This window comes from Chrysemys picta, chromosome 2 (genome assembly GCF_011386835.1).
Source record: "Chrysemys picta bellii isolate R12L10 chromosome 2, ASM1138683v2, whole genome shotgun sequence".
NCBI lineage: Eukaryota > Metazoa > Chordata > Testudines > Emydidae > Chrysemys > Chrysemys picta.
Window position 1 is genome coordinate 89,475,123 of NC_088792.1, and position 24,611 is coordinate 89,499,733.

Sequence of the window (24,611 nt, forward strand, 5' to 3'; positions counted from 1 at the left end):
AATATGACTAAATAACGTTTCTAAACAAAGATGTCAGTAGCAAATTCTGAGCTGACTTAAATGGCTTGCAACCCTATTGATGTTAATAGGATTGCGCATGGTTTTAATCTTGCAGGATTTGGTCTACAGTGTTTAATGGAGATCTCTCCTGCATAAAGAGTTAATACTTTATGAAGCTTCATAGATGAGGGATAGGTTACTGGTCAATGAATATTTTAAAAGGGCAGGTAATATAGCATACAGTTATTGTTCCCCCCTCCACACTACTGAATAAATATCTAATATGCAAACTGCTACTACGATTGTCTTCAAAGGAATATAAAAAACAACTTAAAAAGAAAACCTAAGGAAAAAAAGTCATTTCCTGTTCTTCCCCACAGGTGCTTTACATGCCACTTCATAAAATGGTGAGTACAAATTGTGAAGGAATTAAAGTTAGTAGTGCTAAGGGGAAAAAATGAGCTAAGGTATTGGGCTAACCCATTTATTCGGGGGAGTATTTTAATAAAAGAATACAAAGAAGAAATTTTAATTGCAGGCAAGACAGTGGTGTTCTATCTCTCTGAATAACTACATTTTTGGTTCCCCTCTACTGATATATATATATATATATATATATATATATATATATATATATATATATATATATATATATATATATATATATTTCTTTTGTCTTGTCCTTTTCTTTCTTACCTGTCACCTATTCACCTGCTGACCAAATATTCAGGGACTGCATTATTTTCTCTCTCTATAATTAGGTTTGTGGCTCCTTCTAGGGCATCAGAATATCCGAAGTAAAATGGGAAGTCAGTCTGTTTATTCTCCTTTCACCTACCCACCCTGCAATCCAGAGTAAAGAAAAATGCTTACTGTCTCTTGAGTTAGCACCGGCTAGTAATGACTTGACTCTAGCCTTCTGTGAAAAAAAACTCAGTGCCAGCAATAACAACAGATTTGCCAAAAGAGAAGCAATATTTTACTGAAACAAAATAAGCAGTTTTTGCAAGTAGAAAGCTATCATTTTTTTTCATGTGAATGCTCATAGAGCAAAATCTGGTTGGTTTGCCCAGATATACTTCAGATGTCGGACCAGTTTTTCAGCTATGGGTGGCTGAGTTGGGCTCACTTGATTTGCGAGTGCACCTCCCCATGCACAAAACTTGCGTATGCACATACAAATGGGCATTCATGCAAAATGGGCAATAGTGAACATACCTAACCAGCCATTTGGGGCAAGGAATTATCCATTTCATGCCTTTGAAAGTCCATTTCCAATTGATGCATGAGTTGATTTTGCAGGTGTGGCATCACAGGTATCCAACTTTGAAAATAACAATCTGCACTGAATGACTGGAATAAACAATGGGGCTGATTTTCCTTTTACACTGGCATATATTAGGAGTGACTCCACTGAGCCTCAATAATTACACTAGTGTAATAGGAGACCAAGGACTCTTGGCTGGTTATTCAGCTCTGAAAACCTCCAATCCATATCTGTGATAAATATAAAATGAAGTTCTTGTGATGTTGGCATTGAGCGTTCAGACACTGTAAACAGTTTGCAAATCTGTTTAGAGAAATGAAGCTATTGCGTCTAAATTCACGTGTAATTATTCCCCCTGTTTAGGCTGCAAAGTTTTCTTATTATATATAGGTCATTTCACAGTTGATCTGCTTTTTAACCAACTGTAGTGCTGTGACAGACCTTATCAAACTGAATTCCTATCATTTAGGCTTTTGTCATTGATCAGTCACACTGTCACTGTTTCATTAACAATTGTAATAATGGGGCTGTTTCCCAGCCATGGGAGCTTGACTTCCCAATGGAATTCCTAAGTGAGTCCTGTAGATGAGTGTCGGTGACAGCTCAGTAAGTTTTCTTGATACAGATAAGTTTCTAAATGGCATTTAGAAAGGGAGCATTATTAAAACACCACACACGCACTGCTTTATTAATGAGGATCATTTTAGCAGTCAACTGTTGTGAATGGAAAGCAAAATACAGCTGACCTTCAGTACATGCCAATTAGATTTGGTTCAGATAGGAGCAAAATGCTATACCCTGGCACACTTTAGACTTATACATTCTATATACAGAAAATAATCCTTTTTTTTCAGCCATCTCTCAGGGTAAGACAAAGAAATATAGGGCTGTGGTTCATTGGACAGAGCAAACGCCAGTAGGTGTACCTATAGCAAATGATGTTGAATAGGGTTTTAGGGCCAGGTTCTCATCTCAGTTACTCTAGTGAGATTCCATTCATTTCAGTAGAATTACATGGTCTAGCTGAGAGAGAAACTGGGTCTTTATTGTGAGAGACTCGGAAATCTAAATTTCATCCCATTTGTATTACCCCAGTTTTCAAGGATCGTCCATATCTGGAGTGATAGAAATGGGATGAAATTTAATAGTGCGAAGTACAAGATCATGCACTTAAGGACTAACAACAAATTTTGCTATAAGCTGGGGACTTACCAGTTGGAAGCAACAGAGGTGGGAAAAGACCTGGATGTATTGGTTGATCACAGGATGACTATGAGCTGCCAATGTGATGCAGCCAGGGAAAAGCCTAGTGCAATCCTAGGCTGCATTAGGTGAGGTATTTCCAATAAAGATAAGGACATATTATTACCTTTGTACAAGGTGCTGGTGAGATCTCAGCTGGTCTCCCTGGTCTTTTAGGCACTCACCTGGGATGTGGGAGATCATGATTGAAGTCCCGACTCTGCCTGATTCACAGCAGGGACTTGAACCTTGAGTGCAGGGGACTGGACTGGATGACCTCTCAAGGTCCATTCCAGTTCTGTGATTCTAACATCCTAATTGAATGCCTTAACCAGCAAGCTCTAAAGTCAGTCTCTTGCACTTGGTATTTTTGTGAAAGGTTCTGGCTTCATTTCACATCACAATGAAAACAAAGTTGAAAAATTCTGGGGTTTCAACACAACAGAATTGCTGTTTTCTGGCCAGCTCTAGTGGAAAATTATGCATTGATGACAAAAACAGAAAGAAATATGACTCTATCCAAGGTGCTCGATGAATCATACAACAGTTTAATGAAATATGGGCATAGAGGACACTTTGGCAGCAGTTAAATCTATCTTCAGTAGTTGGTCCTAATGACAAATATACTTATTTCTCATAGGCGTTGCATGGGTCTAGATGAACAGTCATTCACTTAATCTCTGCCTTCCAGTCTTCTTCAATCTCCTCTCTGTTCCTCAGCTCACCCAAGTGCTTTCATCACAGAAGCCAGAGCCAGACCTTAGATTTTCTGTACATACAAAACATCCAGGGTCAAGCCTAGTCAAGTTAAAAGTTGCCTATAATGAAAATGGATGTTAATCCTTTAGCGTGGGAGGGAGCTGGTTTATAAGTGCTGCTAGAACTGTGGAGCTCAAGTCGTAAGTATTGCTGCAGTAAAGCAAACTCCAGAGGCTTGACCCTCCATTTCCTCTATAAATGAGTCATGACTGCTTTCTTTACAAGAAATACACTGCTGCTGCTCTTCTATGGCCTGCTATGTGCTCCCTTTTATTTGCCCTGGAATGTTAAGCATCACAAACTGTCCACCGTGTTTGGATGTAAATTTGTTTCTCTCTTGGTATAACTTCATGTTGTTTTCTTTTTTGTATTATACCTTATTTTCAACAGGAAAATGGAACTTTGGCAAGCAGGCCATAGAAAGTGTTAGATATGCTAACAAAATGGATCTCTTTCCTCCTCATGTGCGGTATCTTCCTGGCATTTGGGCCTTGGTAGGCAGTAAGTAATGGGACTGAAGGGGATGTTTCCTCCTTTTGAGTTTAAATGCACTGCCCACCCAGGCATTCACAGCCTCTGCCTGTTCAAGCACAGGAATAAAAAAAACAGAAATCAAACCCAAGTCTCCCCAAGGTAGTGCAGAGTGCTACAACTACAGGCCAAGAATCCCTGCACATTACGTGGAATTTATTTATTTAAGTGACCATTGTGATTGTGAAAGCGTTCCAAATTTGCAACCCTCAGGACCAAAGTTATTTGTATGTTAACAGAATAGGTACAGTATGGATAGTGGCCATACAAGCTTTCTGATGTGCCCCCCAAGCTGGTCAGGAGGGACCTCATCCAGTGGGGAACTGGCTAGTGTAATTGCTGGGTGGGATTTTCTTTCCGACTTATTGGGTCAGCAAATCCACTAGCATGTAGACTATAATTATTACTTTTGCAGTGATTCCCACCTGGTCTAAGTGACACATGGCACAGACCTCTGACAAATGATTATTTAGAGAGCAGCAAAGGGGGAATTGATGGCAACAGCTCCACCAGAGCTGCTCTAATATAGATAAATTAAGGCCTTGCCACAAAAGGCTCAGGAACCGATGGCAAGTTTTTAAAAATGGAACAGCCCCGTCCTTCTCGGAGCTGCACTACGCAGAGAACGCAGTTTGGGAGACTCAGTCCACAGGAGTTAGCTAGTCCTACAATCCATACAAGAGTGTAGAAATTCAGACCCCTTGAAAAAAGAAGGTAATAAAATTAAGCTAACTCTTTCTGGGAATGTAAGCAATTTATAACAAATATACTCCACCAAAAGCAATAACCATGGGGGCCCACAGTTTATTCTCCATCAACAACTGCCGAGCCCCTGAAAAGATCCCCCCAAGGTATCATACCTCATGGTCAATAAAACTGGTAACCTCCCCAGTATGTGAAAAGCAGGACTACAGTTGGGAAATAATTGACCCAACACAAAGTAATAAACATTGCACTTGTTGTCCAGTATTATAGCCATCATTTGACTTCCAAGAGCAGTTAACACAGATCTGTTTCTGGATCTATGCCACTTTGTCAGCAGAGAATTTGGCTCTATGACCATATTGTGTTAAGCTCAGAAAAGTGCCATCTCAGGTTCATAACCAACCTGAGAGTCTGGTACAAGCCCTGCTACAAACCCGGATTCAGTCATTTGGGCATCATTCCAAATCAACCTTTTGTTTCCTCTCCTCCTCCCTTATACCTTTCTGTGGCCTTCGGGGTGGAAGTGCTGGTTGCCTTTATCCTCACCTCCAGTCTCTTCAGAGGACAGCAGGCCTGTGCTCCTTCCTGGTCTACGTGATCAGCCTGATTTTTCAAGTACTGATCACACAGCATTGTACTGTCAATGCCGGTGCTGAAGTCATTGGGAGCTACTGGGGGCCAAGCACGCTTGAAGATCAAGCCACTTGTTACAGTGCCTAGTTGCGAATGCAAGAACCTGACTTTAGAAGTCCAGTTTTGACAATCTTGCTGTCAACATTGTTATTTGTTAAATCATTCCATTGCAGCTAGGTACAGTACAATAGCTTATTATTTGTTATGTAGAGAAAGGACCAGGTGTAGATAGCACAAAGCCTAAAAGAAGAGCGTGCGAAAATCTTGGGAGCCTTTAATATGTATTTTTTAAAAGCTAACTAGATTCAAGAAGGATTCCCGAGGATTGGAAAATGGTACAGTGTAGTTTGAAAGACAGCTAGCGGAGAGTTCATGCTTAATTCCTCAGCTGGAGGTCTTTAAAGCTATTTCTGCCATGATAGATAAATGAAATTTAAGGGCTATTGTTCATTTAAATATTCCAAAAAGATTTCAGCAGAGATGGCGAAGAATGGCTAAGGGGAAAGGGTCATGGAATAGGAGGAGGGTAGAGTAAGGTGCTTCATAGCAAACTGGCAGAGGAGCAGAATCCTCACTCGCATCAAGTTCGTACTCTTTCAGCACCTTGAGGGGCAGGACATAGCTCTGCCCTGACCACGTCTCTCTCTCATTTCTGCCTCTGGCTGCCTAGGTTCCTTCTATGCAACCCTCTAGAACAGGGGTGGGGAAACTACGGCATGGGGGCCACATCCGGCTCGTCAAACCATTTAATCCGGCTCTCAGCTCCTGCCAGGAAGTGAGGTTGGGGGTTTGCCCCGCTCCGGCGCTCCAGCCAGGGAGTGGGGTCGGAGGCTTGCCCTGCTCCACATGGCTCCCAGGAAGCAGCCGGCATGACCCCCCCTCTGGCTCCTACGTAGTATGTGGAGGCGTGGCCAGGCAGTTCTGTGAGCTGCCCTGTCCATAGGCGCCGCCCCCGCAGGTAAGCGCCACCTGGAGCCTGCACCCCTGATCCCCCTCATGCCCCAATCCCCTGCCACAACCCTGATCCCCCCCCACCCTACAAACCCCTCAATCCCAGCCCAGATCCCCCTCTTGTACCCCAAACCCATCATCTCCAGCCCAACCCTAGAGCCCTCACCCCCTCTGTGTCCAAACAGCCTGCCCCATCCCTGATCCCCCTCCCACCCTCTGAACCCATTGATCCCAGCCTGGAGCTCCCTCCTGCATCCCAAACCCCTCATCCTCAGCCTCACCCCAACCCGGAGCCCCTTCCCACACCCTGAACTCCTCATTTCTGGCCCCACCCCAGAGCCTGTACCTCCAGCCGAAACCCTCACCCCCTCCAACCCCCTCCCACCCCCAATTTTGTGAACATCCATAGCCCACCATACAATTTCCATACCTCGACGTGGCCCTCAGGCCAAAAGGTTTGCCCACCTCTGCCCAAAATATCCTGGGTAAAATCCTCTCCACATTGAAGTCAATGGGTGTTTTGCTATTGATTAATTTCTCACTCATTTATGCACCTCTGACCATGACAGTCTGAGTGCTTGGTATTCCCTCATTGTCTTTGGGCCGAGCGAAGTGCTCAAGCTTGTGTGTAACGTTAAGGATTTGAGTAGCCCTATTGACTTCAGTGGGATTACTCACATGCTTAAAGTCATGCATGTCTTTAACTGCTTTGCTGGGTCAGGGCTCTGGTGCACTGGTTGAGCATCCTAACTTATCCTTACGTGTGACTCACTAAGAAACTCAGAATCTCCCCACTCTGTGAAGTAAAACTCCACATTTTTAACCCTGCAGAGCAGCATGATAATCGACATGGAAGCTGTGAAATGTTTACAAAAAAGCTGTTACTAGTCTAACACTTGAGCTACGTCTTCACTGGAGAAAAACATGTGTTTTCTGAGAGCCGGCAGCCTGCCCAGGGACTGGGGAGCCCGGTGCTTCTAGTCTCCCAGGCCAGCTGACTCCCCAGGCTGTCTGACACCAAATGGTAAGCTAGCTGCCCCAAGCACCATAGAGCCTGGACAGGCAGTAGGCCCAGCAGTCTGGCAGCCTTGGGGTCCTTGGCCCCAGGGCAGTCTGTGTGGGCCTACTGCCTGGGACTCTCCCAGACCCTCAAACCTGGGAAGCCCTGGCACCTGCTGACTGAAATTGACATGAATTTTGTCAGTTTCACCCCTGCTATTCAGTGGTGGGCAGTGTGAAACTGGCAATCCTGTTAATTTTAGTCAGCAGCTACTGGGTCCAGAGAGCAGATTTTCTCTCAGAAACATTAGAATTTCCCAAATTAAAAATGTACGGACCTTTTAGTTCAAAGGAAATTTTCTAAAGAATGCTTTTGTTCCAAATCAGAATGAAAACAAATGTTGAAATATCACAATTTCCCATGAACCAGTTTTGGACAGCTCTGCTTAGAATAAACACCAAAGAGTTGAATTAGTGGCCAGAGGGCAAGTGAGGCAGTCAAGGGTATATGATAAAGTGCAGTCATGGGATAAGTGAATTTATCAGATATCTCTGTATATATTTACACTGTAAGCTCCTTGGCACAGTGACTATGCCTTCTTACATATCTATAAAGTGTCAGGATTTATATTATTATAATAATTCCCCACCAAATTAGATTGAAAACCCCTGTGGGTGGAACATTGGCTATGTTTGTAGAGCACTGAGCGTTACTGATGGCCCAATACAGATGAGCCAAAATACAGATTTAGATGGAAACTTGCTGCAGTGGAAATAGGTTGATGTGGGGAACCCTAAGATTTGTTTTCAGCACTTCTACTCCAAGCTTCTGAACCATTTTGAAGCAGGAATTGAAAAATAGATATCTCCAAGTGGCAGACAATACTAAAATTGGAGACCGGACAGATAGTGAGGAATATGCAATCAGATTGGAAAGGTTTTGAATTGTTTAGGTGACCCTGCATTTGTTAATTATTTGCTAACTGGTTTAGGAACAAGAAACTAAGCTAGAGAACAATCATCTAGCTCACTGAACCAGATATAGGAGCTTTTGTGGAAAAATCAATCAAACCATCAGCACAAGGCTCAGCAGCAGTAAAGAGGCAAACCGGATGCAGGGTTGTATTAGCCATGCAGTAGATATAAAACTAAGAAGGTGACACATTTGCTATATAAAGAAGCACTAGACTTCCTCCTCCCCCCACCCCACCCCAAAACTCTTTGCCCGGTATTGGCCACAGTACCTCAGGAAAGATATTACTTTCAAGAGGGTAGGTCATAAGGCAGCAAATATGACATCAAGTTGGAAGAATTTTATTTATGAAGGAAGGATAAAGGAGCAAACAAAGCTGAGACTTGGAGATCACCTAAAAGACATTTAAAATTATGAAAAGGATAACAAAAATGGAGAGAGATTTTCACATGGATAAGAGCTTAAAACAAAGTGATGGAGACAAGCTGCAGTATTTGGCTGTGTGATTTCAGTTTTATGGGAAAGAACAGTTGTAGGCTGTGGAATAGAGAGTTGTATACTGGGGTCTGGTGGATAAATCAGCCATAAAATGCAGATCCAGGCTCAGTTTCCAAACTTCTGCATAGCATGCGGGTTTCCAAGATTTTGGTTCAGGTCCATCTCTAGCGTAGTTTAACACACGGCAAGTAAATAGGAAACCTAGATAGAACTAATACACATAAAAACAAGTGACTGTGAGAGGCAAAGTAAGCAGGAAGTACAGACAAATGCAAGATACACCTATATTTGGTGCTGAAGAAGCAGAGGATTTACAGAGATGGTGAAAAATCAAGAAGCTGGAATTAAGATCATCCAGATAAGGGAAAGTACATTGAGCCAGCTGGCCTTTTCCTGGTGCAAAGATCTTATTTTTATGAACAATGAAAGATACTAAAAGGATTTTTTTTTCACTCTAGGGTTTAGTTCTGTTTATTTTTTTCTTAAAGTCCTTACTCAGGCATAATTCCCACTGAAGTTAGTGGGAGTAAGCCATGAGCAAAGGTCTCAGGATTTGGCCTAGTGACAGTGTGGTTGCAGAACTGAGCAGTTATGTTTTTATTTGAAGCAATTTTAACAGGCAAGTTCTTAACCCCTTAAAGAGTGGAAACACTGATAGCATATTAACTGTAACAACTCCCAGGGATTTCTGGACCATCCTTTTTATGTTCTAAGACAATTCAAATGAGATTATATGTGGGATCTGGTGCTGATGCTATGTGTATCAGCCTCTATACTAAATACATTTTCATAATTGATTCAACAGGCTGACATTTGAATATTATAAAATGGCTAAGATTAAAAAAAAACTCATGAGCAAAATAAAAACCACTGGAAGTTTTCAGATGTAGCTGAGCCAGAGTTCTTTAGCTGAAGGGTGTCATGAAGCACAGGTGTATATGGGGCTTATGTTTAATTACTCATTTTTAACTTATAATGGGCAAAGTACACCTGAAGTAGAAAGTAATGTCACACATATCATCAGTATCAAGATATTATGTAGGGTCAAAGGCTTGGCACCTTACACTAGTAGAATCTTGACTCCAGTAGGATTACTCAGGAGAGTAAGGTGAGCAAAATGTAGCCTCCTACTTGGTTTTTGTGTGTGTTTGTTTAGTTTTGTTTTTTTATAAAATTCTCAATGGCCAGACCCTCCGTTGGGGTAAATCAACATAGTGCTGTTGACTTCAGTACATCTATACGGATTTACAACAGCCTGGGATCTGGCCCTTTATTCTCAAAAAGAAAAGAAAAAACCCCACCTTGTACCAGTACCTACACAGTAATAATTATTAAATAACTGGGAAATCACTGTACCATTTAGAAAAGAGAAATCCAAGCTGGGCAGTGAAATAATGAATTCCCAGACGAGACCTTAAAGATAACAGTGCAACTTCAGGGCATATTGAGACGCAAAAGACATACTAATCATGTGCACCATCATAATGAGGACCAACTATGGCAAAGACTGGCTGCTTAGCAACCAGATGACTGAGGTGAAACCCAAAGTACAAAAGCAGAAGGTGTAAACAAATATATGTATTTTAAACAAAGTTGCAGGAATGTTTGGAAAAAATGAGAAAGTTACTATCAACCTTCTGTTACTTAATGTGTCAGCTTTCATATTAGATTTCTGGGCAAAAAGAAGAGTCAGCTAACCCACAGTGACAACAAAATGAGTCATAAAGGGGTTTTTTTAGTTTGTTCTTTTACAAGCTAAATTGCAGAAGATGTGCTGCAACTGTTGCCACATGTGTTAAACAAGACATTCAACAGCCTACAAGATTTACAGTCTCCCTCCCTGTTCTTGAGACCAGCAGCTCTTTTCATTAGGTGATGCATGAAAAGAGGCAGAATAGGATGATGCATTCATGAGCCCTGTTGTAAAACAAACAACATGCTTTGGTCATGGAGGTTCTGTGTTTAGTTTAAACTGTAACATGTTGTGACTTATACACGTGTTTACAAAGGAAGAAGAATTGACAGTCACTGAGCAGAGTGCTATGAGCTCAGCAGATGTTATTTATTTTCAGACTTTTAATGTAATTTTCATGATTTGAATGGCAAGCTATAGAATCAAAGAGATGAATTCTTTTCTGACAGATGATCTGATGAGCGATGAAATGTTGAAATGTTGCACACCAGGGCTTTAGGACTATTGAAAGAAGGGCTAGTTTACACTCACAGAGCTGCACTGGGGCAGTGGCTCTACTGCAGCTCTTAGGGAAGACACTTGCCGTTGGAGATGTTTGTTGCTAGCAGCCGCAGATCAGCTACATGCCATTGTAGGCAGTCTCATCATACCATTGCCTCTATAAACGTATCAAGCTCAGTCTTGAAGCCAGTTAGGTTTTTTGACCCCACTGCTCCCCTTGGAAGGCAGTTCCAGAATTTCACTCCTCTGATGGTTAGAACCTTCATCTAATGTCAAGCCTAAACTTGTTGATGGCCAGTTTATATCCATGTAGTTGTAGTTTGGGTATCTCATGCTTCCATTCTACTATGGGATGGTCTCTCCAGATAGATTTCATCTCCTGTGATGCACCAATGCCCTGTGACTGTTGTGATGCATTGCCTCCTCTCACCAAGAGGGAAGATCATGTAGGAAGCACCTGAGCTACAGCTTCCATGAGGCACTTTAGTGGCATTTCAAAATATTTTAAATTCTGTTTTTCACTGAAAATTCAAAATTTTCCATGGAAAAAACCTCCTATTTTTTTGACTGGCTCTAATCACAAGGCTGTTCAGTTGCCTATGTGCATGTTGATTATTCTCTTACAAGCGCTCATTGGGTATGTGTCCACATCACATTAACCACCACCACAGTTAGCACCCTTGTTCTCAACCTCAGCAAAGGCCAAGGATTGAATGGGCATGAAGAATGAACTACCCTTTCACCCTAAAGACAAGGTTTGAGGCACACTGGTACAGGAGTATGGGAACGCTTGTACTGTCAATTTATGTGCTGAATTTGTTCCCAGAATAGACAAAAGATTTCATTCCCCAGGACTATCAATCTGACATCTTTCACTGGCACTAAATTCTCATGCACAAACCCCTTTTCCCCCTTTCTTTTGCATTTTCACATACATGGGCACTTAGTTCTTTTTAAGATCAGAAACTGCAGTGCCCCAATGCTTCCAGCCCAAATGGAGCCGGAAGTACTAGGGAACATGAGATTTCCAGCCTAGTTATGCTGAGCTATCAAGAGGTTCATATGGTACCGTCAAGGTTTGGATGAGCCGATAAACAGTTTGGATACCTATCAAGGTTTGGATATTTTGATCAGATATGCACATCAAACCTGGAATGGGGCTAAGCACTGTAGCTCACATTGACTTCACTGGGAGTGCTGAGTGTTCAACATCTATTAGGATTTAGACCTCTGAGTTCCTTAAGCTTTTCCACTATGGCTAATTGCATTACAGTAATATCCAAATCAGGCCTCCATTGTGTTGGGCACTGTGCAAAGGCAAAATAAAAGATAAGCCCTGCCCTAAAGAGTTTACACAATTCAAAAGCTGTGTGGAACACAAAGTCAGGAGAGAGCAGGAAGCTAATGGTGACAGTAACATGAACACAGAGCTTCATGTAATAGCGAAGGGTACAATTTGGAGGCTTTGTAGTCATCTGTTCTTTGTTAAATTAGATAACTGAACAAGAGATGTAAATGAATGGCTAACAGGCCACCTGCCTGGCCATTATCATTAGGCATGGTGTATAAGATTTTGCCTTTGACTAGTTCAATATAGTATCCAGGTAGGCAGTTTGATGACTTTCTTAAACAAAAATAAATGTATTAGTTATAATGTTGTCTATCTAATCTGCTGGGAAACCACACAAATATAATCCATAACGGATTCTATAGGGATGGTCACTCCCTCTGACTGTGATGGATAAGGATGTGTTTTCCCAAGAAAGCTGGATATTCAACCCTTGAACAAATGCATTGAGCCATGTCTCAGCTGCTTTAAATTGGCATCAGTTGAGCTACACCACTTTACATCAGTCGAGGATCTGGCCTATTTATATCCATGGTATGTACATGTTGAAAATAAATCTGTTTTGCTCACAGGTTTAACCTGGAGTTTTTGCGCACACAAAAATAACTAACTTGAATTTTTAAAATATCTTTTTATCTGGCCAATGGTCTAGATTGTGTCCCATTAAACTGTCAGAAATCTGTAATATTACTGAAAGGAGATGTAGGCTTTGAGATAGTTTTAATCATGAATTCGCCTATTAAAATCCTGATGCAATGCCTTTTTAAATCAAAGCCAGAAAAATAATGTATCCAGGCTTAAGAAATCAGTTGTCTTTGTATTTTTTTCAATTTGAACAAGATAAACATGTTTGATGCTTACGTCCCATAAGCACTTCACTGACATCATGGACCAGATCCTCACTCGCTGTAGATCAGCATACCCCTCTCTTGAAACAAATTCACCTAGGCTAATCAGCACCAGCTGGGAATCTGGCCCTATATGTAACATGCAGTTCTTGAACAAATCTTGTTAACATCAATATACACTAATGCATCCCAGAAGATGATCATGTGAATTGAATGCTTCTTGGCCCAGAAAACAAAGTGTACTCGGTAGAAGATCATCTGTTTGTCAACCATTTGTTCTTCCCCTTATTTGACGTGGTTTTGGTCGTAGTCCTCATGGTAACAGATAATGCACCTGACATGTTGTTTGGTGTGTCTGGAGAATGTTGCCTGAGCCTTGTGCACTGAAGTCCTCCCCTTGCTGCAAAGCAAGAGTCTAATGCTTTTGAATATGACTCTGAAAAGCTGGAGGAAAAAATTGGCTCTGTCAGGAAGGGCAGGGTGGGTGTTTACCTGGTGGTCTGTCAGTGCTGCATTTTCATTCTCTGCATTGCCAGTGAACAGAGTTAAGCAAAACTGGTGCAATTTTGTAAAATTTGCAGCGGAAAAAATGTGTGGGCGATTCAGTCCAATTTCCTCAATATCCCTCATTATTTGTAATTCACACCATGCTATCAGTAGCACTTGACTAAATAAAGGGAAAGGAAGCATGCTTTCTTTTTCGTGTTGGTTTATTTTTGGCAGTGTAGTGGGAGAGGAGATGGCTAGAGCTAAGGGCTAAACTATTTGGCCTTGGAGAGTCATGCAGTGAATTCACTCACTGCCCTCTTGTAGTGGGAATGTAGAGGCACAAGCCCTTTACTGGCCTCCCTGCACGGGGAGGTGCAGAGCCAGCCTCCAAAACTGACAGTGGGGGGCGCTTGGGTAGAGGATGGAGCTAGGCAGGCTGGGAAATGTACTGGGCTGCCCTCTCTCTTGGGCAACCTCCACAAATGCTGCTCCAGATTGTAAAGCAGAACTTCCAGGAGAGGGCAGCATTGGTACCCCTGCTTGTCCTTGTAACTCAGGGACCTCTTGGTGACAACTGGCAGAGGGCACAGGGGTACATAAGGCTTTCAAGGTTCCCCCTACTAGTATTTACATACTAGTTCACCAAAGAGTGTCAGGTAAGGTCTGTGATGAAAGCCTGTGTGTCACAGGTCATCATACTCATTATGAAATGTATGTACGGATAATATGTAAGGGGTTGGGTATATACTGAAAATGTTGTACTTAAGGGGTGCAGCTTAGGGCTGGTCACCAGAAAAGGTGAGAAACCGGTTAGGCTCAGGCAAGAGATCTTGATCTACCTGTTTACAGGTTAGTTCAGCACTGTTTGGTTCACAATGGGCATCCATTTACAGTCTGAGCAAAATGCTAGTGGAGTGATTGCAAAGTCTGCAGGGAGGCCACTAGACAGGAAAGCGCAAACAGCCGGGGTTAGCCTGTTTACAAGTGCAGGCCAGGGATTTTTGGAATATACCTGTAGGGATAAAGGAAAAATCTGGGTCTTTCCACTGAGGAGGCAAGAGGACAGCGTGCTTGTTTCATGAACAGAAGATCCCAGCCAAGCCTGGCTGTAATATGCTGGCAGGATTTGGGGTGAGCTTTTTGATCTTATGACATGACAGTGTCTTAGTCATTAAGTTTAGGCTTCAGTATGTCTGTTATGGTTTTTTTTAATGTAACCTGTTGTTTCCAGTACTTTTGTTTGCTATCCTGTGAATCTCTGTTCTTTGTTAAATAAATGTATACTTGGATTCCCTATAAACAAATCTAAGTGCTGTGTGTTAAGGCAGAGCTGTGTTCTGTGGTGTAACCGATAAGCTGCATTGAATGGTTCCTTTGGGAACGCAATTCCTCTGGGAATTCTGTGAGTGGCCGGTGGAACAGGAGCTGGGCACTCTAGGGTGACACTTGTAGGATTCAGAGGTTGGTGTAACCTGTAAAGAGAGAGCAGGGCCTTCAAGGCAGGGCTTGTGTTGCCAGAGGTTTGCGGCTAGTAACTGACCCGCAGCAGACACAGACGAGGGTTCTTCACACTAAGGGTAGGTGGTAGCCATGTGCCTCACAACCCCTGGGCACCCCCCAGGAAGCATTACAGTCCTCCCCCAGGGAGAACCCTCCCTCTGGCCCCAGAGAGAGGAGTGCAATCTGCTGCCATTGCTGGTAGAGAGCAGGAGACAAGGAGCAATCTGACTGGGAATAAAGTAAACTCCATGGGAAGGGGAGTGTGAATGAAATGTAAAGCAGGACCTTGACGGTGAGCCCAAGAAGCTTAAAACTGATGTGGTGGAGGCAGAGAAGCCAGCCGAGGGATTCAGAGTGGGGTTACACCATCAGTTAAGTGAGCATGGGATATTTTTGAAGTGGACTGAACAGGGTGATGTCGGTGGTGCTAGAGAAGTGGAGGAGGAGGTGGTGGTTACAACAAGCAAGACAGGAGATAAGAGCCTGGATAGACAAAATTGTTTCTTAGTTGCATGAAACCAGAATTAAAAAGGAACCAAAATCTCTGGGCTCCTCTCACTTTCCATGTGTATTTTAAACCAGAGAAGTAACAAACAGTTGGACGCTTGCATTTCTAAGACAAAATTCAGCCCTGGTACAACCGGGCACAACTCACATTGAAACCAGTGGAAACTGCACCTTTTCCGACCAGGGCACAATTTCACCCGAGGGAGTTTTGCTACCACTTATTTCTCTGTTATTTGAGAGGAGCCAACTTTAGGGCCCCAGAGTTAGAGCAGAGTATGCATCTCCAAGCGGACCCACATGCTTACGATGATGCCACTATTTCTAATAGATTGCCAGTAAATCCAGAGAAGTATCAGGACACTCAAAGTAAATCTATAGGGAATAAGGAACAGAAGAAACAATGTGAGAATATTATTTCTGTGGAGCTACCAGAATCTTTGGGGTGGGAAAACTCAATGAGACAGTAGGGGAGGAAGAGATTGTGGTATAAGATACCCAGGAAAAGGTTAATCAGCTCTTAGAAGTTGCTATTGCAGTTATCTGTGTCCTGCCCTCAGGGTACAGTGTGTGCAGTCAGAGTTTGTTTGGATGATATAATGCTTTTAACTAGGGATTGGCAAACTTTTGTGCCTAATTTCAAAAGCACAGAAACATCCTAGGTTTCAAATCAGACAGTGAACTCAAGCCTTCTAGGGTTCATATGTGTGATTTTATTGTAAGTCTTGCAATATTTAGTTGGGGAGGGAGGTGTCTTAAAACCCCAGTTTCTGAACTCGTGAGTATCTCAGCTTACTTTTTATATTATTTATAAGTGGAAGTTTCTAGCTCTTATGTTTGCAGGGAAAAAAAGTAAACCTAAAGCCTAAAACCAAAAAAGTATCCCACATTTATTGGCTTAAAAATCATGAGATGTCTTTAAGTTATCTAATGGGGGGTGAGGGGTTTCAGGCCTTGACTCATTATTTTCAAATTGTTGGGGTTAGTACTACTAGAAGTTTGGGTTGCTGCCGTCTTCAACAGAAGCAACACTGAGCTAGGATCAAGATCTAGGTCTAAACTTTGTAGCTCAAATTACTTTCCATGTGTATCTTAAACCAGAGAAGTAACAAACGGTTGGCCGCTTGCATTTCTAAGACAAAATTCTTAGGCATTCAGATCTGGGGTTTTGTTGTGGGCTTGTCTCTAGAGAGAGATTAAAAATCTTGATACTGTATGTTTTTGCTCTGATGAGATAAAATGTACAGAGACTGATTCTGATCTCACTTACACCAGCTAAACATATTAGCTTCAGTAAGTCAGTAGCCTCACAGCAGCATTAAATTCGTATAAAAGAGATAAAAATCAGGCAAACCGTGTATGTAAATGTTTCATGACATGTCTTTTAAGATCTCTTTCAGTGTTCGACAAAATGAATTAGCTTAAACAATTGCAAAGATACGGAAAACAGAAATCTTTGTTTAAAGAATCAGTGTTCTTTTGACTGCAGTGTAAAATATAATCACATATATGATTACATTTTACATCTTTTGCCATTTACATTTTCACAAAAGCCTTCAACTCTCCCCAATTAGCTGGTTGCTTGCATCATCCTCCCTCTAGTACAGGGATCTCAAACTCAAATCAGCACGAGGGCCACATGAGGACTAATACATTGGCCTGAGGGCTGCATCACTGACACCTTTTCATATAAAGGTACAAAAGACCCCCCAGTCCACCCCTTCCATGAGGCCCTGCCCCTGCCCCGCATCTTCCCACCCCTTCCAAGCCCCTATTTCAACCCCTTCCCCAAATCCCTGCCTCTTCTCTGCCTCCTCCCCTGAGCATGCGGCTCCCCGTTCCTCCCCTGCTTTCCTGGAAAGCGCTAAGCACCTCCAAACAGCTGTCTGGCGGCGGGAAGCACCTGGAGGTAGGCAGAGGAGCAAGGACACGGCATGCTGGGGAGGGGGGGGGCAGCGGGGGAGGGGAGCTTGGCGACTGCAGGAAATCGTTCCGGCGGGGCATGGGGAGCTTGGCGGGTGGAGCTTGGCGGGCCGCAGGAAATAACCCTGCGGGCTGCGTGTTTGAAACCCCTGCTCTAGTAGATTAAGATAAACCAGAAGCAAAGATATGCATTCACATCCAATAACATACTGAGGGTTCTCTACTGGGCCAGTTTCTCCTCACAATGTAGTTACAGATAAATAGTTTCAGTCAAACTTTCAAAACATGGGGCCTGATTCTCCATTGCCTATGTGTAACCCACACACCTCCTAGGTTTGGTGCTCTGTCCCATGTAGTGGCACCAAGACCACTTAGAGATTAATGAGTCTTGTCTAAAGCCTTCATTAAGAGCCACATGGCTTTTAGCTCATGCAGTAGAGGCTCATGCACTAAGCAACAGAGAGCCCAGGCTCGATTCCGCCTGCCAACGACTGGGGTCTGTCAGTGTTACATATGCACCTTGTGCTGTCATTTATATCTGTGTATAGTGAGTAAAAAAAAAAATACTGCCGTATTAGGTTTTGCACTTAAGTTGCACACGTGTGTAATTAACTACACAAGGTGCAAAACCATAGAGAATCAGATCTAGGGCTTCCAAATGTGTTCATTACTATGCATATATAACCACTCAGGCTACAATTTTTGCACTTTTACTTGCATATGAAGTTACAGGATTTAGATGTGCACAACTCATCTGTTTCATCAAGTGCAATTTCAAATGGGATTTGAATGTGCAAATTCTGTCATTTTGGTAACAGTGTGCACAAATTGCACATTCAAGAGCATTTTCATGCATACATTTGCACACACACAAGTGGCACTCAGGTTGTGGCTTTTTTGAAAACTTTGGGCCTCTCTGTCTTGGTTTCAGTGGAGCTCTTCTCTGGTAAACAATACTGTATCTGAGACTGAGCAAATAATATTCAATGAATCTGTCGAACTAGTCAGGGTTTTTTGTGAGGGGGTTGTTTTGTTTTGTTTTTTTGTGCTAAAACACTTTATTGTACAGCTTAGTCTTCTGCCCATCGCGGAAGCATAGTAATGTTTGAGATTTAATTAACTTCATGTGGCACTGCAGAAATGGGTAGCAAATCAATAATGAATGCCATTACAGTCACCTTATGCTGCTATAATTCTCTGTGTTTGGTTGCACTAATGAGGTCTTGTTTATTTGAGAAGCACTTCAATAGCAACCAGGAGATTATTTTTTTTAATTGCTGATCTCATGTCTGTCACTGGGGATATGAAGTAACCTCAGCTGAGACTCTATTAGTGGGGGCCAACGGTTTAAGACCCAAGAGGGGGGATATGACCCATTTTAATGGTGCTGTTGTATAGTGTTTCTCAGGCTGAGAAATTCTAAGTATTAAGCTTCAGTTGATGTAGCTGTGGAAATCGGCAGCTACTTTGTCCTTGTGCTTGGTAGTTAACTGGGCAGGGGACTGAACTCGATGACCTCTCAAGATCCCTTCCAGTCCTAGAATCTATGAATCTCTGTTTGGTAATGATTCTCCTGGAGAGTAATGAAAGTAAGTGAGTCTTTAGCAAATACTTTAGCATTTGCTTTGAACATCTCCTCAGGGCTCTTTCTGCATACCAAGCAGTGGCGGCTCCAGGCACCAGCACTCCAAGCGCGTGCCTGGGGCGGCAAGCCACGGGGGGTGGCCTGCCGGTCCCTGCGAGGGCGGCAGTCAGGCAGCCTTCGGCGGCATGCCTGTGGGAGGTCCGCCGGTCCTGCGGATTCCGTGGCAATTTGGCAACGGGTACACCGAAACTGCAGGACTGACAAACCTCCCGCAGGCATGCCGCCGAATCCATGGGACCGGGAACCTCCCTCAGGCGTGCCACCGAAAGCTGCCTGCCTGCTGTGCTTGGGGCGGCAAAAAAGCTAGAGCCGCCCCTGATGCCAAGAAAGAAAATGTATCTGACAACTCACTTTAGGGCTTGTCAGGATCTCTCCCAGGAAGGACTTATCTATATGGAGACTCTGACATCAAAGCACTCTCCAGAACTTTTAGTGTGCAGTTGCAGAGTGAGCGGCCACTACATCAGGTCTCATGCCAGGATTACAGACCTGTACCACGCACTTTCAGGAAAGTATGTAAGCTCATTCCCTTCCATTAATTTGAATTATCACTTCCAATCGCCATTGTTTCCAGTGTAAATAGTTTCTAGTCTAAACAAATGCTCCTAGTTAGCACAGACAGACTCTATGTGGCATGGAAAATTTCATGCTACACCACATTGGCCAAGAAAATAATGCCCAGCATTGCTGTAGTTGAAATAATACTGTGTGATAGGCAAAACGGACATGCTGTATGTCAGAGATAAATGAACATGAAAGGAGATGCAGCTTAGGTTTTCCCAGCATGCTTTTCTTTCCCCTGACTGTTTGCCCTCTTTAGACATCAGAGCCTGTCAAATCTGCCAACTTCTGTAACTCACACCACGATAGGTACCAGACCTCACCCACTGCCCTTCATAGCACTGCTAATTCTTTGCGGGGAGCATCGACGCAGTACCAGAGCCACCCTGAATTACAGGAAAATTACAGTCATTCTGATAAAACGTATAGTGCTGTAACTCTTCATCTTCACTAATTTTTATTTTTAAAACTAGGATTTCTAGGACAAAACCCAGTAAATATTGTATCTGTTTGCACTGAATTGTAAATGAAGATGTTTAAAAAAAATACATAAACTACCTCACTGAATTCATTCCTCTTCCAGCATCCTTTAACAGCTGTTCTTGAAATAGCTTTACCTGCTACTCAAGGACTGTACATAGGTGTGTGGTACTCTAATTTCTGTCAGGCTTGAACACAAAGGAGCATATATTCTCCCCAGGATGTATGTGCATAATACTCTGTATTGACTTTGTTATTGCACCTATTAAGAAGGCAGCAATAGAGTTGTTTGTTAGAGCCTACAGGAGTAATGAGTTTTCTCCTTGCAAGCTCTTGTCTTAACTCTCAAGTTGCTAGTTGGATTTTGGAGTGGATTATGTACCTTACTGGAGTGGAGTCATTATATTGCAGTCCCATCTCTGGGATAACCCATTCCCAACATACTGTTAATATCAGTGGGAATTTACATGTATGCACAAAGTCAACAATACACCTCACAACATGACCCTGACTTGCTGTGTGTTTAAAAAAAAGTGACCAACTCTTCTGTTATTGCATTGCAGCTCCAGAAACTGAAAAGATCACTCTCTTTCAAGACCAAAAGCTTACGGAGTAAAAGCGCAGACAACTTTTTCCAGAGGACTAACAGTGACGTGAAATTACAAGTTGATTTGCTGCCTGAGGTGAGCACCAGCACCAGCCAGCTTCCCAGCTCAGAGAGCCAGACCTCCACACCCATCAAACTCCAACAGCAGTCAGAAAGCAACCAGGTTCATGTTTTCCAGGAGTACATCTTCAAAAAACCCACCTTCTGTGATGTCTGCAACCACATGATTGTTGGTAAGAATTATTTTGTTTGTGTGTGAGAGAATATGCAGAGTGGCCTTCCCAGACCATATGTGACCATAGAGACGTTCTTGACAGTACTAGTCCAAAGGAACTTGGACTGACGATCCACACCAACCAGCCCATTAACATGTTCATGGGCTCCTTGATCTCACACTTCAAGCTGTGTAGTTAACATAGGTTGCAGCTTGACCCAAATAACAGATACCTACGTGTCATCATGGGGAGATATCACAACTCAGAAGCTATGGAGCCAAATTTTGCCCTGTTGGGTTTTGATGAACGTTGGTTCCTGTTGGCTGTATTGCTAGAAAATATGGTAAAATGTCATTCATTATAATGAATCAAATAGAACGAAAGTCCCACACTGTTTCACTGCATTCCAAAGTGTTAATTACTATTCTGATTCATCCTACAGAGATTATGTGTAAATTCGCCCAAGTGTGGAGGCTTGCCACACCAGCTTTGCAATAGCGCTCCAGAAGAGGTAGAGAGAGGGGTGCAGGCAGGATGGCGGCACAGAGGCTGCATCCTCTACATGTCATGGGGGGTGGGGGTCCATGCCAGCCATCAGTAGGCCAATAGGGAGGCTGTTACTCGAGAATGTTGGCCAGCACACTCAGTGTTGCAAATGATTCATTTCACCTGGGATGATTATCCTCCCTGTGACAGGGTTGGGACTCACCACTGCGGTGCCTCCTACTGGTCATCTTGGGGAATTGGTTCGATCCAGTAGAGTACCCCCTTCTGGTGGCGTCCCGCCTGTCGTCTCGCCTTTGGTTGGCGTGCGGACTCGCTTTGCTCCCAACGCACAGCATCCTCTTCTGGAACACTGTCCTCCGACAGTGTCCCTTTGTCCATTCACACCCCCTTCCGGGGGCTGGATGACCCACAGTCCTACACCTTCAAGTCCAATCCCCACGGTCGAGGATCTGGTGTAGTTTCGGCTGGCCGCTCCCTGCGGCCAATAGCTGGGTGTACTGCCAAGGGGAATAAAGGGAAGGGGGGGACCCAGGCCCACCCACTACTGTGAGTCCCGGTCCAGAGGCCCTCTAGCGACAGCCTCGCTGTCCTCCTTCTCCTTCCTCCTCTGTCTGTTCCTCTGGACCGCTTCCCCTACGGCCCTCCTTCAAGCTAGGTCCTTTCCTACAAGGCCGGCCGCCTGGCAGGCTACGGAGTAGGACCTTCTCCCGCTCTCCATGGCTAGCCTGCACTGCGCTGTCCGTGGTGCTGGCGTCCCAGCTCTGGAGACAGACCTTCCCCTCTGAAGGCCTGGGACAGACTGACTGCTTGCTCCCTGAGCAGTCTTTTATATGGCTGAGCTGGGCCCTGATTGGCTGGCCCCAAACTGTTCTCTGATTGGCTCGCAACAAGTCCTTCTCTCATTGGCTGCTGGAATACGCAGGCACCTGGGCCTGCCACAGCCCACACTCTCCGGGTGTGGGGCAGCCGCCCCACCACTCTCCCACATACAATGATGTAAAGCAGGAGCAATTCCATTGAAATCAATGGAATTATATCACTGTAAAAGTGAGTAAGTGAGAGGAGAACCGGACCCATGTTATTCCTCAGGAAAAATTAGAGTGGGGCAGTGAATACTTTCATGTAGAAAAAATGACACACTTCCTTGGCTCAAGTATTAGACAGAAACCTGCAGCAGCGCATATTCTTCAGTATGGTGGCAGATTTCAAAATGCCAGGTGTGATGTGAGAAAATATGTTTTGTTTTCTGAGCTGTACATTGGACCAGTGCAAACTAGTGTAACTCCATGGAGTTCTGGGGAGCTGATGAGAATGTGGCCCCTTGTCTGTTGTGAGGTTCTCTGGCTCCCTTCTCTGAAGATGCTAGTATGCTCGTTTTTTCAGTTTGCGGCGTTGGTGGTGTTCTGTCTTAGCTTTTCCAATGTTTCTAGGGCCCGGGGCCCTCCTGCAGAATTTTTAAATGGATGGTGGGCCAACAGAAGACATTGCCCTGGACTTCAGCTGTATTTAGTGATATTCCTATTGTGACGCTCTCTAAGGGTACTCAGGGTTGTGGGGCACCTCACCACTACCTGCCCTTAGCATGAAGGAGTCTTGTCTGTGCTTGCTGTGGGTCAGCTTCTTGAAACCACCAGCCTCTGGCAGCACAAGCACTGCCTTCCAGGCCTCTGTAGGTCTTGCTCTCTTTGTACAGGTAGCGATAGGTACACACAACCTCCCAAGTCCTCAGAGCATTACCTGCAGTGTCTAGCCCTTTCTCCAATGAACACTGAATTACCTAGGCCTGCTGTTCCCAAAGGAACAGCGCACACCAGTTTGTAAGATTCAACTCAGGCCATTCATTTTGCTTAACACCACAGCACTGAGATGTATTTATGGTGAAAATAAGGATAAGTTTATTATCAAAGAACAGAGATTCCAATGATGGAGAGTAAGAATATTGGAAACAAATGGCTACATACAAAACAAAATCATTACATGCTTTCTAGAGACTGCAGTGAAATAACAGATTAACCTTCTCTCCAAAGAAGCTTATCTCACCCAAAGTCTACTCCAGCATTTTCAACCAAGCCTGGTTGTGACCTCATTTTCAGAAAAGAAATTTGCTGTCCATTTACTTCCTTGGTGAGGGATGCCCAGGCATCTCCTTTGTCTTCCTGCTCCCCCAAATATACTGAAGCAAACCTTTGATGTGCATCTCAAGATATGGTTCTCTCCAGCAGCTGTCTTTTTCTTACTGTTAGTTTCTTTCTGAAATTCTTACAATTCTTCATTTGCATTCAGTTCAGCCTGGTGATAGGAGACCCAGTTTGAATGAGACAGTAACCAATTTATGTGTAAACAGATGGCTAAACATCTCTGGACTGACAGACCCTGTTTTTCATCTTCGCTGGTGACCAGTGCCTTGATACAGACTCAACAGATTTTCAGTGTATTTGCATAACTCCTTGCACAACATCCTAGGGTGACCAGATGTCCCGATTTTATAGGGACAGTCCCGATTTTTGGGTCTTTTTATTATATTGGCTCCTATTACCCTCCACTCCCTGTCCCGATTTTTCACACTTGCTGTCTGGTCACCCTACAACATCCATACATGTATTTTGTGATGATATTGGTGAGAAGTGGGACACCGGCTTTCATCTGAGACCTCATATGACATTTTTTTGGTGAACTAGAACGCACGTACTAGAATTAGGAGGTCCCTGTAAGCCTTCTACACCTCCTTGCAGAAGAGGTTCTGGGGTTACACCTATGCTAAAAAGGAAGCCTTTGAAATTAAAATGTATTTTAAATAAAGTTTAAATATAATGTGGGAGTTGAAGACAGTGCTGCTCGCTGATCTTGGGCACAGAGGACTAAGCCCTATCTGGGGACAAGTCATCAAGTACTATTATATGTAAGGTTTATAGCCTTAAAAAATCTTGAGAGGAGGAGAATAGTTTCCTGTTTGAGATCAGAGGCCATGAGAGAGTATTAACACCATGGAATAATAGAGGCCTAGAGCAAAAGTAGTATGGCTGGCGTGGGTCTGATTGAGGACAACAGGTTATTTAAACCAAACAGGCCAATGTGGATTTGTTCTCAAGTATTAGTTTAAAAATTTATACAGCTGAGAATATAAGCTCAGAACAACTTTGCTTCCCACTCTTCACATTTTTAACTGTCTCTCACTAATGCTGTGAATGATGTAGATTAGTAAGACTGCAAACCAATACAATTCCAAAATATT

At 43.4% G+C, this 24,611-nt stretch overlaps 1 protein-coding gene across 4 annotated transcripts in view; it reads left to right on the forward strand.

The window, feature by feature from the left end:
• STAC (SH3 and cysteine rich domain) overlaps positions 1-24,611 on the forward strand; it is a 196,331-nt gene that overhangs the window by 94,674 nt on the left and 77,046 nt on the right. For all 4 annotated transcript variants that reach the window (XM_065583682.1, XM_065583681.1, XM_065583680.1 and 1 more), the window contains one exon: positions 20,614-20,890. In XM_065583682.1, the coding sequence (XP_065439754.1) occupies positions 20,614-20,890 (277 nt within the window). The remainder of the gene's footprint in view (positions 1-20,613; positions 20,891-24,611) is intronic.